This window comes from Larus michahellis, chromosome 3, assembly GCF_964199755.1.
Source record: "Larus michahellis chromosome 3, bLarMic1.1, whole genome shotgun sequence".
Classification (NCBI taxonomy): domain Eukaryota; kingdom Metazoa; phylum Chordata; class Aves; order Charadriiformes; family Laridae; genus Larus; species Larus michahellis.
Window position 1 is genome coordinate 99,665,429 of NC_133898.1, and position 16,455 is coordinate 99,681,883.

The 16,455-nt window shown below is 38.1% G+C and overlaps 1 protein-coding gene across 9 annotated transcripts in view; it reads right to left on the reverse strand.

The window, feature by feature from the left end:
- Nucleotides 1–1,061: 1,061 nt before the first annotated feature.
- ADGRB3 (adhesion G protein-coupled receptor B3) overlaps nucleotides 1,062–16,455 on the reverse strand; it is a 466,027-nt gene continuing 450,633 nt past the window's right edge. For 7 of the 9 annotated variants that reach the window (XM_074581466.1, XM_074581465.1, XM_074581459.1 and 4 more), the window contains 3 exons: nucleotides 11,618–11,653; nucleotides 3,822–3,926; nucleotides 1,062–1,867 (listed from right to left, as the gene is read on the reverse strand). In XM_074581466.1, coding sequence (XP_074437567.1) covers nucleotides 1,679–1,867; nucleotides 3,822–3,926; nucleotides 11,618–11,653 — 330 coding nt within the window. In that variant the 3' untranslated portion in view covers nucleotides 1,062–1,678. The remainder of the gene's footprint in view (nucleotides 1,868–3,821; nucleotides 3,927–11,617; nucleotides 11,654–16,455) is intronic. The other 2 variants (XM_074581468.1, XM_074581463.1) reach the window with 1 other exon arrangement.

Consider the following 16,455-nt stretch of genomic DNA (forward strand, 5'->3'; position numbering starts at 1 on the left):
ACCTAAACCGGTTAATGAACTTGCTACCAGGTTGTAGCTAGTTATTTTGTATTTGTGTGGAAACATTAGGTCGGAGAAGTCCGCACTCTGCATGAGATGCTCAGTTAAAGCTGGCAAAGTCAGGCTCCTTCTCATGACTTAAGTACCTTATTATGGCCTGGAGAAAGGATTTACAAACTGAAGACTTTCCTGAGGGTTGGTCCTAAGTACTTTTCTCTCAACAGATGAATGATGACCTCCTTCTACCAATGCTCTGAGTTAAGTTCTTGCTGACAAGCCCCTATTCTAGTCTTTTTTCTTCCTGAACAGATTGGTGGTCATGTTGTCGTCCTCTCTAACAGCTCTTCAGCTATTAGGCTGAAGCATATTCAATTCCCTACGACAGGAACTAAAATAGTTTTGGAAACCTTTTTTTTCTGGAAATATGGCATCTGAAGATTTGAGATATCCTCCTCTTCCCCCCGCCCCATCCCCCAGCTATGCTGTAGATGAGGAGAGATTTTGAAGATCTGCTTTTGGTTCTAAGCATGGAAAGGGGGATTTAATCTTTCTGTTCCTAATTGTTTAACTATATTTTCAACATAATTCATACTCTGCTCTTTATTTATAATATGACACACACTCAAATTTTTTTTGTCTAAAATACTTCAGATTTTTTTATCTTCAAAGACTTTCTTGTTGTTATACAGCAACAAGACCATGCACAAGATGTAATGATTCTGAATCAACATTTTCTTTGTGTGCTGTGCATTGAAACGTAACTTATTTTCCATTACTTGTCTTTCTGCAACAAGACGAAAATTCTTATAAAACAAAACAATTGCAATAGTATTCTGACAAGTCCAATTTATATGGTACATTGTCACAAAAGAATACCTAAGAAAAAGCAGAATGGCTACACAAACCTACTAATACGCTTTAGAACCTCTTTGCAGGAGCTAGAACAGCATACTATTAAAACTCCAAATACATATTCAGTATGTGTGTTTTTAAAGATAACTTTATAAATACGCGCATTTAAGATTAGCAAATACAGAATAAAATGCACTAAGAAACTGATATGTAGACAAAGGTTTATTTACACCATACAACATTTTAAATATTTTATACACAGCTGCAGCAGAGAAAGCTACTCTGAGCTTTCCAGAGAAAACTGCAATAATAAAGATGTGAAATATATTATTCATATAAAAGTGAGATTATTACTTTATTGCATTTAAAGCAATGAAGAATGTAGCTCAACAGACATTCATTTAATGACAAAAACTTTGCTTTTATATTATAAAGTAAAAAGTGTAGTAATGGCCAAACAGACTGTTATAAACTTTAAAAACTGCATAAATATATACATTGTGCTTCATGGTGAAGTTTTTTGAAAACTAAACCAAATGAAGCTGTTACAACATGAATCGTTGCTTGAGGTTTATCTATAAAGATTACCTTACAAATCCATTCCACGGGTACTTACAACACACGATGGTAAGAATTGTACACCTGGTTCTCCACTAGCCGCACTAGTGGGAAAATACTGTACGAAAAAAACCACTGACATTTGGCACAGGAAGAGCCTGACATAAAGTAGTCACAATGTTCAGACAGGAGCGTCAGGATTCCCCAAGTCTCTTTATTGTCAGTGCAATGAATTATTTTTGTTTTGTTCAGTTTGTTTTCGGTTTTGTTAAACTTCTGTTTGAAAGTCACCTTCTTGCACATCTAAAGGCAAGTTCAGACACTTCTCCCATTCTGCTGGTCTGAGTTCTAAAGCATCTTTTGCCTCTGTGTCTAATACGTTTATCGTTGTATAGTGTGGGTAGTCGCCTGTGGTTTTGTAACTGTCCCAGGGAGCCTTGTTCGGTGCTGAGTTCTCCTGAAGACCAGAGAAGAAAGAAGAATTAAACCAAGGATGAATTAATGGGTTTTCTGTTTATAAGGCTGATTGCTAGTGTGCTCTCATGAGACAGAGAAGGCAGAGAGTGGAAATGACTTTGCAGGGAGCTGGGCTGGCGCGTGTTCAGCGCTGTTGCGACTCTTTCTCTGTGAACAATCAACACTTTGGCAGGCTCCTCACCTGAGCTGCCAGATAAGCCCTTTCTTTCACAAGAACCAATCTACATGAGGAATGGCCGAGTGATCCAGTACCAATAGCCATCTTTTTAATAGCGGGTGTGTAGAAAAGTGGGAGAAGAGAAGGGAAGGTAATGGAGAAGAGCATGCTGTCTGAAATATGGAGTGGTTTCAAACCGAGACTGCCAGCTGGATTTTGAATTGGGGCAGGTGCATGACAACCACCGAAACCTAGTCCTTGAAAATGCTGGGAGAGCTACCTTGCTTTACAGGCCAATGAGCTCGTGTATATTAGGATCAACCGGCTGGAAGCTGGTTATTTTCTACTGAATGAATTTTTTTTGAATGCTAATTTTTATAGGGTAAAAGACATTATGGACTAAGACCAATTTAGTTAGTGATTTCTGCTGTCATGTTGGGTGGGACTTACTTAACCTAACATTTTTGCACCACTTTAGATGCCTTTGGATTTTCTGCCTGATCTCTAACTATCTGTCATGAGAGATGCAGGTCTCCTTTGAGTCCTGTGTCATCACTGCCTGTACCATGCTGTAGACTAAGACACCTGAGGCTCTCCAAAATAGCCTGAGATGCCTATATTTAGGTACCTGGATCACTCTCTGACTGTCTGTCTCACAGATAGACCATTCCTCTAGCCAGCTTTTATAGCAGACCTTTCAAAAACATAGAGCCGATGCAAAACAGAGTAAACGCAACTCTTCCACTGAGATTTCCTTTGAGATTTTGAATTAATTCAAGCTTTACATGGACAGAAAATCTCAAATAGGGAGGCGAATGCAAACGTTACATGTCAGCAAATCTCAGAAGGGGGAGTGAGCGACAACTGGTTGCAAAATAACACATATCACAACTAAAGATTCATCAAAGAATCAGGGCCAAATTTCTGCTGGATTAAGATGATGTAAATGATGTAAATCCATTGGCCTCACATCTGCTTAATACCTCTTCTTCATGTCTGAGAGCAGGTCTTCTGAAAAAGTTATAGAATACAATGATTCTAGCTCAGTTCCATTTAATATACAGTTTTCACATTATAAAATTATATATAAAATTATTACTAATCATAATATTACTGCTAACAAATATGTCACACTAAATTAGCTGTTTTAATTAGGCAGAATCAACTATTTCCTTGCTCTCATTATCAGATGTAGTCAGGGTGTTATGCTTGTGTGTATGAGTGTGTGTGTGTATAAATTTGAATTATGATGATAGCAGAGTCAAGTCAGGATAATTTAATTTTTGCCTTTCCCATGGTAAATATTTATAAACCTATTATGGAAAAGACACGGCATTACAGAGACCCTGTGTGCTTTCTGGACCTTCTCATGTATAGGTGAATCTAGCTGGACTTGTTTGTAGTAACTAATTTAATATCTGTTTCCCTGGCTAGAGGAAAAGCCCTATTGGCCAAATTACATTAGTGAGTTGTTTTCTCTGTATAAAGTCCTTTAGACTTGGTAGGCACATACAGCTTTGAAATGTGTTCCCTACAGTTCAATTTCTTGTCATCTATAATGATGTCGGTGAGTTAGTTATGGTCTAGTTGTAAAACCTAATGAGTCTTGTCATAGGTTAGATTACTGAAAATATCTTTTGTTCTAATTTTCTGAGGCTATCTAAAGGTAGCGCAGACTGAGGTCTTCTCAGGAAATATACTGAATTAAAAGGACTTTTGTTTCATTTTTGTTGTTAAGGATCCATCATATTTTAAACATCTAAGAAGGAAAACTTACCATACTGCCTGATTTTGGCACATCCCGAAATCTGTCCAGCGTCTGAAATTTCTGATTTAACTCTTGAAACAATTCCATGTGCCTCTTTCTTGTATGCATGACCTTCTGCAAAATGGAACATAATTGCTTATATTTCTAATTGAATCTGGGTTTTTTTTTTTAAGAGAAGCATTATTTTCCTTGACTTAACAAAGTAAATTGAATTCGGCAGGGCCATCTTTTCCCTATAGACTCAACCAATGGAAGTGAATTGCACTGAGCCTTCTCTCTGCTCTGTTTAATGTTCTTCCTGTGCACAAGAGACTGTTTTTACCCCACATTTATTGAGTTGCTGAAATTAAGGGACACTGTTTTTGTGCTAGCCTAGAAGTATTTTGAAAGTGGTGGCGGCTTCTTAGAAGTATATTTCTCTTGCACATTAGGAATATTTTCCAGAATTTCTGTTTTCAGTATGGATGCTAATATTTTAATTTCTATAGGAATGCAACAGCGGTTTGTAATGGTCCCTATCGGAATAATTTTTATGACAACACTGAACTCAGAAATCTTGGCCCAAAATGGAAAAGGTCCAAATGTTATGTCTTTTTAGTTAGACGTCTTCTTGTCATTCAGATCATCGTAAATTGCAGTTGCAATGGCATTCATATTAAGAAAAGTAGGCACAGTTTTTCAGTTTTACTTGCTTTCTTATGTCATGGACTGGGCAACTGGAAACCACTCTCCCTCTAGCCTATGCACAGGACACTCTTCCACATAAACTAATTATATGGCCCTCCTCTGGAAGAGGTGGGGACCCCAAACAGCCCCCCGAGTTGGAGTAGACCCTTGGCTATGTATCCGCCTTGGCAGATATACATGGAGAGTAAAGCCTGTTTTCAAGCCTACCATCTGCGTTGTTTCCAAACAGGTTCACGCTCAGGTATGGATTCAGACTGGCTTCTGAAGCAAAGCCAAAGGCTGCTTACCGTTCAGCCAGTCTCACGGTTCTGTGGTCTGGGTGGATGGGGGACAGGAGGGACTGAGGATGCTTCACCTCAGTCCAACAGCAGATAGGCTCAGTGTGGCTTTTCTTAAGCTTTTGTAACTGCCTGAACATGAGTTACAGCCATGGCAGCAGCCAATAACGGTGCCAGAAGAGGTGCAGGACACGACCCTCTATGCACGTCCACTAATTGTCAAGCCTGATTTTCCCTGGCGTGGTACGTGACAAACCCTGCAAACTTCAGTATGCAGTGCCCGAGTGTGACCTTTCCCGGCCAGCAACGCTTTGGCCAAGTCTGGGTTAGTACCACCTAAAACGGAGTGGCATTTGTCAGTGGTATCTGACCCTAAATATTGCTTTACCAATACCAATTTTAACTTTTATCTTTCATTTGCATTCCGTGTTTATAAATGTCATTAATTGTGGCTGCTCTCTTGATCATGCATTTCTACTGCTATGCTGTAATAACCATATTATCACTAATATAGCTACACTGGAGCCTGAGAACTTGTTTCACTCCTGAGAACAGGAAATTGGCAACATTATTCACAAAAGAGACATGAGATACAGAAAGCAATTAAAGACCTATTAACTTAACCCGAGTTGTGGGGTGAATAAGGGAAACAATTTTTCAGGATTTGGTGAGGAACTCCTTGCAAAATGCAATATAACTAGAGATAGCTGATCTAAATTTATGAGGGGAGTTTCACTTAAGTGACTTCCTAGGGATGCTTTTAAGCTACTGCTGTTACAGCAGACAGGGATATGTAGCAAATTTCATACACATAGAATTTAAAAAAGAAAGGTTCTGCCTCAAACATTATTATTGGCTGAAAGAAGACATGCTCACAGGACTAAAACAGATTTGGTAGGTTAAAATACTGGCTCTAAAAGCAGGAAATAAGCATATGACTATGAAACAAGTATCTCCAGTTGGAAACTTTTTAATAGAAGGCTAGGAATACAAAGAATGCTACTTTCTGATATTTTCCTGAATCGTGTACCCAAGAATTCGTTAAATAGCAAATATGAATAATGCAAATGTCTTACTCAGTTCATTACATTATTCCTGAGGAGAAGCAGGTGGGAGGAGAAATTAAACACTTGCAGTGGGAAGCCTGCCAGAAAAAAAGGCTTCAAATTTTATTCTTAATAGCAGAATGACTGGTATGCACATGTACCTATGGATCTTTTCATTGCTTTGTGTTTTTCTGGCTTCCATTCCATAATTCCTACCCACTGACACCCGCCCCTCCCCACTGCTTATAAAGAACAATCTGAACCGAAGGTGCAGTAACTTAAATTTCCAACTTTAACTTTTCTTTTTTAACCTCTCCTATGAAGACAGGCTGAGAGAGTTGGGGTTGTTCAGCCTGGAGACGAGAAGGCTCCAGGGAGACCTTACAGCAGCCTTCCAGTACCTAAAGGGGGCCTACAGGAGAGATGGGGAGGGACACTTTATCAAGGAGTGTGGTGACAGGACGAGGGGTAATGGTTTTAAACTGAAAGAGGGCAGATTTAGATTAGATATTAGGAAGAAATTCTTTACTGTGAGGGTGGTGAGACACTGGAGCAGGTTGCCCAGAGAAGCTGTGGATGCCCCATCCCTGGAAGTGTTCAAGGCCAGGCTGGATGGGGCTTTGAGCAGCCTGGTCTAGTGGGAGGTGTCCCTGCCCATGGCAGGGGGGTTGGAACTAGATGATCTTTAAGGTTCCTTGCAACCCAAACCATTCTATGATTCTTTTCTACACTTCTTTTAAATTCTTTGTTAGAAAGCACTATCTTATCTTCTTTCTAGAAAATATTCTCTGTTGGGTAACTCTTTTGTCTTTTATGAGAAAATAACCAACAAAGTATTTGTGGGCGTTTAATCTGTTCTCTCTATTAAATGGGAAATGTGGAAAACACAGCTTTATCAGTCTAAGAAATACATAAGATTTATCAATACAGAGCTGGAGATCCTGACCAGTATATACTAGGACAATTGTAGTAGTAGGATGAAAACAGGATGGAAAAGGAGCTTCTCCTGCTGCCCTTTCCAAGCACAGCTTATTTAGGTGCAGCTGAGGATTTGTCCATTAATGCTGCATCCCCTCCAGAAGCACCTGAAGTAGCCACCAGGCTACAGACACACATCTGGTTGTCTTTCCTGCAGGCTCTGTAACTCTTTTCCCCCATGCCCTAAAGGAGGCCGGGCTGCACTGACACCCCTTCCACATATTTACCCCTACTCACAAGTAACACCAAGTGTGTGTTTTGAAAAGAATAAGGCCAACTCTGATGAGCATCTACTCTCAGAAGAGGATTCAGGGTGCGGATGGCTACCATCAAGATGGGAAGGATGTCAAACATAACTCTGTATCCAGCTCCCTTTTTCATTTATGACAGGGTTTTATCCGAACGCCAGCTCAAGCACAAATATTCTCATGAAGTTTTGTGTCAATCTTATGAATAATAGTAATAATAATAACCACCACCACCACAACAACAATAATAAAGTCCTTCAATTTGCCTTGGAGATTTTCTATCTTGTCACAGGTAAAAATGCTCTCTCTCAAATATTGTACAAAAGAGCTAAGTGAAAAGAACAGATGGGGGAATGCCTTACCAGCCCTATAATGGAAACATGCTGTGTTTTCAAGATGTTATAGGTATGATCAGTTGCCAAACTTAGGAACCAGAAAGGATTTTTCCCTGCAGGCATATTTTTTTTTCACCTTTGTCTTTGAGAGATGTCTTCGGGTTAGTAAAGAGAATGATTTTAAACTTTTGTGTTTTTAATGTTGTTATAATGAATAGCTATTGCAGATAAAATTTTGAAAGAATGCAGCTCCAGCAATTGTTGATCAATTTAGCATTATTGCTAGTGAGAGTCTACTGCTTTGTGGAAAGAAAAGAAGGCATTTTGGTATTCACACTTGTCCTCTGTTCCCTTGCTCTCTCTCCCTCATAGGTGGAGCTCAAAAAGAGACAGAGATAACTTGAATCCTGGGGAGCAGTATAATAAGGCACTTTTCTGAATTACTTGGCTTAAATGTTATTACCACAGGAGATCCAATGAATGCCTCATAAAAAGGGGAGAATGGGGTGGATGGCTGAAGAAATCCAGGAGCCGGACCCTCCCATAGAATTTAAAGGTAATTGTGATCTTGAATCCTAAAATGCAAGTCAATAACACTGTTTAACTCTCCTGCATGTTTTTGTCAGTACACACCTATTATAAAGTCCCCCTGGGAGTTTCCACAGCATCTGTATTTCTGTTCAACATAATTACAATGAATTTTATTTGATCTGACAGCTAAGTGTTAGTGCTGAGCCTTCATGAAAAAGCTACCTGTCCAGCTTTGGGGAAAAACAACATAATGGCTGGGGGGCACTTTGCCGGGGTTACCACAGCCAGCAGCAGCAAGGATCCAAAACTCCTCAGACCTATGAATTTCGGTCATGTTTTGGATACCGGACTGCATAAATGAGTCTAAACTAATTCTTGCTAATAGCAAAAAAAAGAGCCGTAAAGCTGTTGTATGTTGACTGTTCATTTTAGCAAACTTCACAGTACAAATATATTAGTCAACCTTTGGCAAAATCTAATAGTGGACGTTATATTATTTAGCAGTAATGCTTCCTGCCTACAGATTAAACCCAGTATGTTACATTCTGTCTTCTTTTTTTCTACATAAAGGGATAATTTACGAATGTAATGGTAAATTATTTAAAAAGGGAAAACAAGATACAGGTGGCCCAGTTCTTGAGAGACTTCTCTCTAAAATCTATGATACCGGCTGGCCAGCTTGGTTGTCATCTTTTTCTCTCTCTCCTTTGACTAGAGACGTAAGCTTTCTATAACACTACCCACTTACAGGACTTTTATTCATAGTCCATTGCAAAGGCCCTTAAAACTACACCTGTATTTCTACATATATTGGAGATAACAGGGACAGAGACTATTTTATGGCATTCAGTACAGTCATGATCTGCCTGTGTTCACACTACATAGCAACTGGCTTTGAGTTTTAACTGTGGCCCTCAGAAAAAAAAATTGGTCGTCATGTGTTTCTTTGTTTTTACTTCAAATTGTCTATATTAAGGTGAGTGTTGCATTGCAGCCCACTAGCACAGTCTTTTTTTTTTTTTTAAACAATGAAACTGTGACTCTACTGTAGTAAGTCAAACATGTCCAAGACCATTCCGTGGTACCATCTAGCATGGAATGTTCTCCACGAATGCTAAAAAATTCTCTTAGTCTCTGAAATAAGAAGTCTACAACCAAATTGCCTATTGTGAATGGCACCTAGGTTGCACTGGTTCCCTAAGGACATTTCAGGAACTGTTTGGAGAGACAAGGGTGATACAAACTAAAATAGTAAAGAACATTCTAAAAACTCATCCATATGAAAACTGGCATTTTGGCACCCAGAAATATTCCCCCAAATGTCTTAAGTAAGACAGGCATAGCCTGACGGTTTGTTTTGTATGGACAGAGAGAGACATGTGTGAGAGGTTGAGGGTGTAGGGACTGCTGGGAGAGCCAAGCTTGACTCAGTCTTGTCCATACTGGGTATTTAGCATTTGTTATTCTCAGAGCCACATCCATAGCATTTGTTATCCTCAAAACATTGTCTCAGAGAGTGCCAGCTGGCACTGGCCACAGACAAAGCAGAGAAAGTGTTAAAAATTTAACTAGTATGGCCAATCACTCTAGCTTGACCTCACCTCCAGGCTCTATTCTATTTTGCAGTCACGCTGGTTTGAAATATCAGAATAGCAGTATTTTGGACACACAACACTATCTCAATTCCCTTCATCAGTATGCCTGAGCAAAGGAATCTGGGTGGCTATCTGAATATTTTATGGCTTTTTGATTTTGCTTTACCTCAGACAGACAGCCACGCTATGTGTAAGAACACAGGAAAGCCCACAGGCTTAATCAGAGGAACCATAAAACACAGAAGTGAGATGGGGTTAGTCTGAGTCTGTACTTCTAAAACACAGCAGCAACTGGCACAGTATCGTTGCCACTCTTACTTCCTCAGCAGTCACTCCCAATGGCCCCATCCTTCCCTTCTTACAAATAAATACCTTTTCCTGCATTATAATCATACTTCTAAAAGTATTAGGCCACGGAGCAACAATACCGCAAACAAGACAAGAAAAAGGTGTAAGCATCTTAAATACGCTATGTGAGTCAAAAGGAAATATGTAATGGGAGGCCTGATTCTTGAGAGCAGAATGTGTACAGCGTTACTGGTATTTATTTGGTGTTGGACTGTGCTCTGCTGAGTGGTAAGAAGAATGTGATAGTATCTGTTGCCACAGAGAATGTTCTCATTGTGAATGGCATGATATTCCTACCTTTCAGTAAAGAACACTAAAGCTCAGAATTCTTTATATCATTATAATTATAAAACTTCTGTTCATGTTACTTGCATTTAATTTTAGAATTGCTTGCTCATCAGAATTTTGTTGTTGATTCCTGTTTTTTTTTTTTCTTCCTGTCTAGTCATTTATCCCAAAGCATATTTAGGATAATCTCTTCATTTTATTTTCCTTAAGTTTACTATGAATCTTTGGTGCTTTATTTGAGACGTTACATGACTGCTTAAGGTGGCTATAGCCTCTGGGGGAAAATGACATAAGAGATTAAGGCATCATGTTGAACTACCAAGTAACCACAATCGGACATAGAAAGTCATCATTTCAGCAAAAGCAGGTCACCAAAGCAAACCCTTCTTTTATTGCAAGGCTTCTATGACCACTACTATGGCTGCATTTTGCTAGTTCTCCCTCCGTCTCTTCCATGGACTAGAATGTGAAATCTGAAAGTACAATTGCTGTGCTTACAGCCCAAATAATAATAAAAAATGCTTTTGTTTGTACACAAAAACAGAGAGAGTGATTTTTAAAGTTTTGGTTGATATATACTGATCACTGGATGTTAAAGTTTAGCCTGAGATCTGTAGCTTCCATGCAAATATTATGATTGTTCAACTTCTCTGGAGACACATGAAGAATTGTATCAAACTATTAACGTGCATGAACAGACAACCTATGCAAAAACTCCAAATCCATAAATTATTAACATCCCCTTGAAAACCAACTCCTGTATTGCTTCTGGTAGAGAGTAGAGCAAAAAACCTCAAATAAACAAATCTCTAAGAGAATCATACTGACTGAGACAGAACAAAATGGTCATTATCTAACACAACTGAACCTTCTCATTCAATGGGGTCTAAGTCTGAAATTATGGATATCCAACCTAAAGAATCTTACATGAACTTCATTTTGTATATAGCATGTGTTCCATAACCTTTGGCAACTGCAGCACTTCATTGCTCAAAATTTGACACATTCATAATCACTATTGGGATTATGTGAAACTCATATGCCAGTAAATTAGTATAGAAGAAGGAGAGATAGAACAAATGATTGAGAGTCTCTTGAACAAAGCAGCCTTCTACAGCAATGTGGCCTGTCCTACAGAAGTGTCACACTTTTTCAGTAGATAGATAGCCAGCAAAACAAAACAACAACAACAAAAAAAAAAGATGAAAATGAAGAGGCAGAGAATTTAAAAACCGAAACCATGATGGTTAATACTGCAATATGACGGTTTGATCTCAGAATATTTTAGAAACAAGTTGCACCAAAGTAGTCTTAATGAATTGCTCATCTGGTCATCATCTTCTGTACAGTACCAATTGAACAACCCTATGACATCTACTATGTCAGAAGGCTAAAATCTGGTAAATGAACACTTCGCATTTACTTTTAGGAAAATACTTTTAATAATCAGGAATAATTCAGTAAAACTTACTTCAAAGTCAAGGTCCGAATAACGTGATTTTCTTCTCTATTAAGCAGTAAAAAAGAAAGAAAAAAGAGGTTGTATTAACAAGGGGACTACTCACCAAATCATATTAATGAGTCTAAATAACATTCTTGTTTTCCTATCAGATATATATTAGGTATTCTGTGAGAGCTTGTAGATTTTATCTTGGTAATTTAAGATTAATGCATGACTTTGCATACAGTTTATTCAGTATGATATTCTCTTCTCTGAAATAAACCAGGCTGCATTTCACCAGGATGCATAATGTGCATGTTATTTGCATGCAATTGAACCTGTTGGTGTATAAAATATACCTATTTCTATACTTTCTGTGGTATTTACAAATTATCATCATATTTATACTTTTTACACAGCTACCTATATGTATCTATGATTTAGATTTGTATAGGTATACAGAAATTGATTCTTTCCTATATGAGGCTTACATTGGTACAACTCCATTGATTTTAATGGAATAACTGATAGCAAAATCAAGCCGAAGCCATCTACACTTCCCATAGCTTCAGCTTGTTTGTTTGCAATGACATCTGGATGGAGAAAGCAATGATTTTGTTCTACACTTATGACAAATCTGATTCAAAGCATCTGATATAAAGCAAGAATGATTTACCAGTGAAGTAGTCACTCATAAAATGCAACAGAATATGATTCCTTACACATATCGCAAATAATTCAGCACAGATTTTTTTACAGATTCTAAAAGATACCAATTATAAAGCCAAATTATGCAAAGAAGCAGAAATATTATAAAGAGTGAAAAATATTTTTTTTCTTCTAAGGTTGGAAACTGAATGGCTTGCAATAGGCTGAAGAGATGTAGAAACAGCGGTTGGAAGAGCTGAAAAAAAGAGTGCAAAGAACATGTGAATGGAGAGAAAAGATACATTCCCCTTCGGGAAGGAGAGTTAAAGGAAGGGGAAAGTACCCCAAGAAAACAAAAAGGCTTGCCTCTACACTTTAACCCTAATTTTTCTGGTAGGATAGGATGGCTTTAAGTCTTGGTGAATAAACCTTTTCAAATTGCACCTAATTTCTGCAGTGAGATACAAATCAAACCCATTATGTCAAGACGAATAACGTTACTGACTTCATTAGACTTTGATTTTATTTGCTTTAACAAACATGCAGGTTTTAGTAAGCTGTTTTGTTTTTGTGCAATTGAAAGAAATAATTTTACAAGTTTTTCAGTTGTAGGAAGAGGAGAATGTTTGGTCCCTGAGCCCTTGATAATACCACTTTGTGACATATTGTCTGGTTTTGTAGTAAAATTTTGATGATCCAATCCACAGTGGTATTTGGAATATCACTGTAGCACTGTTGACACGCTCTGATGCCTAAAGAGCTGGGAGGCAGTATAAAAAAACAGTCTACAATACAATTAAAACAACCACCAACTACAAGCTTTGGAGAAGCTATATTTAATCAGCAAGGCTTGATTTAACCTAGGACACCTTAAAAAGAGTATTTAAAAATAAATCAAATAATTCTGCAAAAATAAGTATCATGAAAACACGGAAACAGCAAAGGCCTTGCTTGTGACAAAAATATGGGAACATTATGCTCAAATTCTGAAAGCAGCTAAGTTCTTACTCCTCACTCATATTAAGGGGGCCACAGTACCTTTGACATAGGCCTTTATCATTCCAAAGTAAAATCAGTAGCTGAAAAAATCTACTTATGTCTAATGAGGAAGAATCTATTTTTAAGGGGCAATTAGAGCACATCTACCACTGAAAAGGCTCTGTGGATACAAAAGAAGAAACATGTACAGCAAATAACGAGGTGACGTTTACACGAGCAGCTTTGAAAAATGCTTGAAAAAGCTACTTTTAAGCTACAGTTCGGTAACAAACCTGGTATCATTGAATCATCTGACTGAGAACCCTAAGTGAAAACATGGAAAATTTAGGAAGAAATGTGTAATTTGCTAGATACTGTGATTTATAAAATCGGAGCATTTGTATTTTGCCTTAAATCTGCTTGAACACAGTGGAAATATTCCTGGCATAGCTGGATTATTAGATTTTGCAGCCAGACAACCATATCACTCTTTACATGTCTAACAGACTGCAACATATTTAACTGTGCTATTGTCAGAAAGAGGTAACTACTGCAATTTCGCTGTTAGATTACAGCAGTTCTGACCGAACAGGTCATACCACAGGTTTATCTCAGTGAGGATTTTTCGAGGGCTTAACAAGAATCTATCACAAACACATTTATTTTGAATTTATATAGTAAAGAACATCTGTTCTGTGCTCGTGCTTCACTTTTTTCCATGGCTGCGTAAGGTGAAATACAGCACAAGTGCTGTCAGAGCTTGCTCTCCACAGACATAAAAAGCATGTAGCTGCCAGATGTCTGGACAGTAGCAGCGAAGTTCTGCGTGTTTCTGAAAAACAAAGGGTGCTGGTTATGAATGTGATCCTGCACCACTGACAGTCATCTGCAATATTGTCACTGACACCACTAGGTACGGGCCACCACCACGATTGGGTCCTCCTGGCTACTACATCACTGCCTTGAAATGACTGCAGTGTTATGTTTTGAGAGCAGGCACATATTCAGAAGCATGAAGACATTGGGAATCTTGATTTATGAGGATGGAAGTTTTGGTTTGGTCCCAACTGGAAGTTGTTGTTTTACCAAATTCTTCTCCTAGCTTCTGTATGATATACAACAAGTTTAAAACATGCAAATCAACACTTTCAGTGTGATTGTCTATATACTTTTTTTTCTTAAATGAAGTTTACTTGTGTCTCTCTTGGATGTGAAAAATGGGGTTTTCCACACACACCTAAATTCTTTCAGAAATCAACCATCTGTCCCATTCTACAATTTGCATTAACGTAAGCCAGCAGCTGAGTGGAGATAGGAAAAAAAAAACCCTCTTGAGTCAAATGAACTGCTGAACTGGTCACAGCAGTATGTTTCTTTCCAAAAAGCTGTTCCTTTTACCCACCTACAAAACTGAGACTGATTTTAGCCAACAAAAAAATTAGACTGGAAGCTGGTGTATTTTTCAAGGATCAGTTGGAGATCTGCTTGAGTATTAATATTAGTAGAATATAAATAACCAATAACTATTTTGCCTCATTTAGTATTTTGTATTTGAATTGTATTTGACCAGGTTCTGCAGTGATGCTTCAGGAATGATATAGAGAAGGGCAAATGTAAAGTGACATTTCTGCTGCAATACCCTCCCTAGTTCTTCAGTAGTTTAGGAATTGCCGTCAGAGGAGCTTACTCTGTTGAGCTTAATAATGTTTTTTTACATTATCTAAAACTCATCATGTTTTAGAATTATTGTTAATTATTCTTAATTTTGACATCCAAAATGTGCTGAGGTAGTGAATTTGACAATTTAAATATGCATAACGTGACACGGGAAATCATGTTGTTTATCCCTTCTTTGCCATTTCATTGGATGCTCCTGTTTCTTCTGTTATAGGAAATACACATAATCATTCCCTGTTCACTACTCAGTCATCTGTTCTCCAAGCTGAAGAGCCCTAATGCTGGAGACCTGCAAGGTTAACTAGTAAAGGGACTGCCTAAAATGCTGAAGACACGTGCAATTATTCAGCGTCAGAGAGATAGCTGGGACAATTCTAAAAAAGCTGAGGGGTACGGGCAACTAGTGAACTGCAGTCTACGCATAACTACAAATGCTACACAAAAATAAGTCAAGTCCCATTTACATGGGCGTGGGTGTGAACAGCCCTTTCTGAACAATTGCAGTGAGTTGCATTGGTGCCCTACACTGACAGAAGCTAAATCATGCCTGTAAACCGGGGAAATTTCAGAGGAAAGCAGCAAAAAGTACTTTTAAAGAGTTAATAATGCTGGGTCAAGAGGAAAGGATAAAAGAGTGATACAGCTTGTTTAAACTTTCCCTCTGGAAAAGGCAAACACAGAAGCTTGTTAAGAAAACTTAGAAGGATATAAACACTGATAAACAAAGCTGGTGTGAGAAAAAATCTGAAAAGTCATAATTCAAAAAAATAGGAAAAAACCCAACCAAACAGGAAATTTCAGAGATGCCCTCAGGAATAAAGAAAGTCTATGTAACTACGAAATAATCTGCTAAGGGAAAGAGTGGCAGCCCTTCACTCTGGTCTTGAAAGTGAAGTTTGATTATGTATTAGAGAAATACGCTGTAGAAAATGTTCTTGCATTGATAGAAGAGATGACCTGACAAGGTTTTTTCCACCTCTGATTTCTACAGCTCTTTGATCTTAATTGATAAAATCCATTTGACAGCAATCCTTCCCTCCCCCTGCCTTTATGACAGGACCAGAGTGAAACTCTGTGAAAGAAGGTCTGCAGTAGTAATTTATTTTAAATCAATTTTACTTGTCGCTAATCATGTATAGCTTCTCTGTGTAATTCCAGAGCAACTTTAAACTCTGTTCGCTGGGGGACAAAAATAGAATACTGAAGAATAATTTCCATACACCAGCATTCACTGATCCGCTGGCACCAGGAAAGAGCTGCTCTCACTAAATGACTAATAAAATCCCTCTCCATCTCTGTAAAACGACAAATGCCTGGTTTTCTCCTTATTCTAGTCTGCGTTACACCACTACCTGATTAATTACATGAGATACTCCTGAAGATATATTGCATTGTGCAAAGTATAATTGAAACCAGAGATACCATATTATAGTGAGGGCTATAACCATGCTTCCATTAATATAAAGCCTTATTATCAGCAGTTTATAATTCACTCTGAGATGAGATTTGACATACAAGATCCTAGGCTGGGGAGAATAAAACAAAATAAATGCAATGTGGAAACA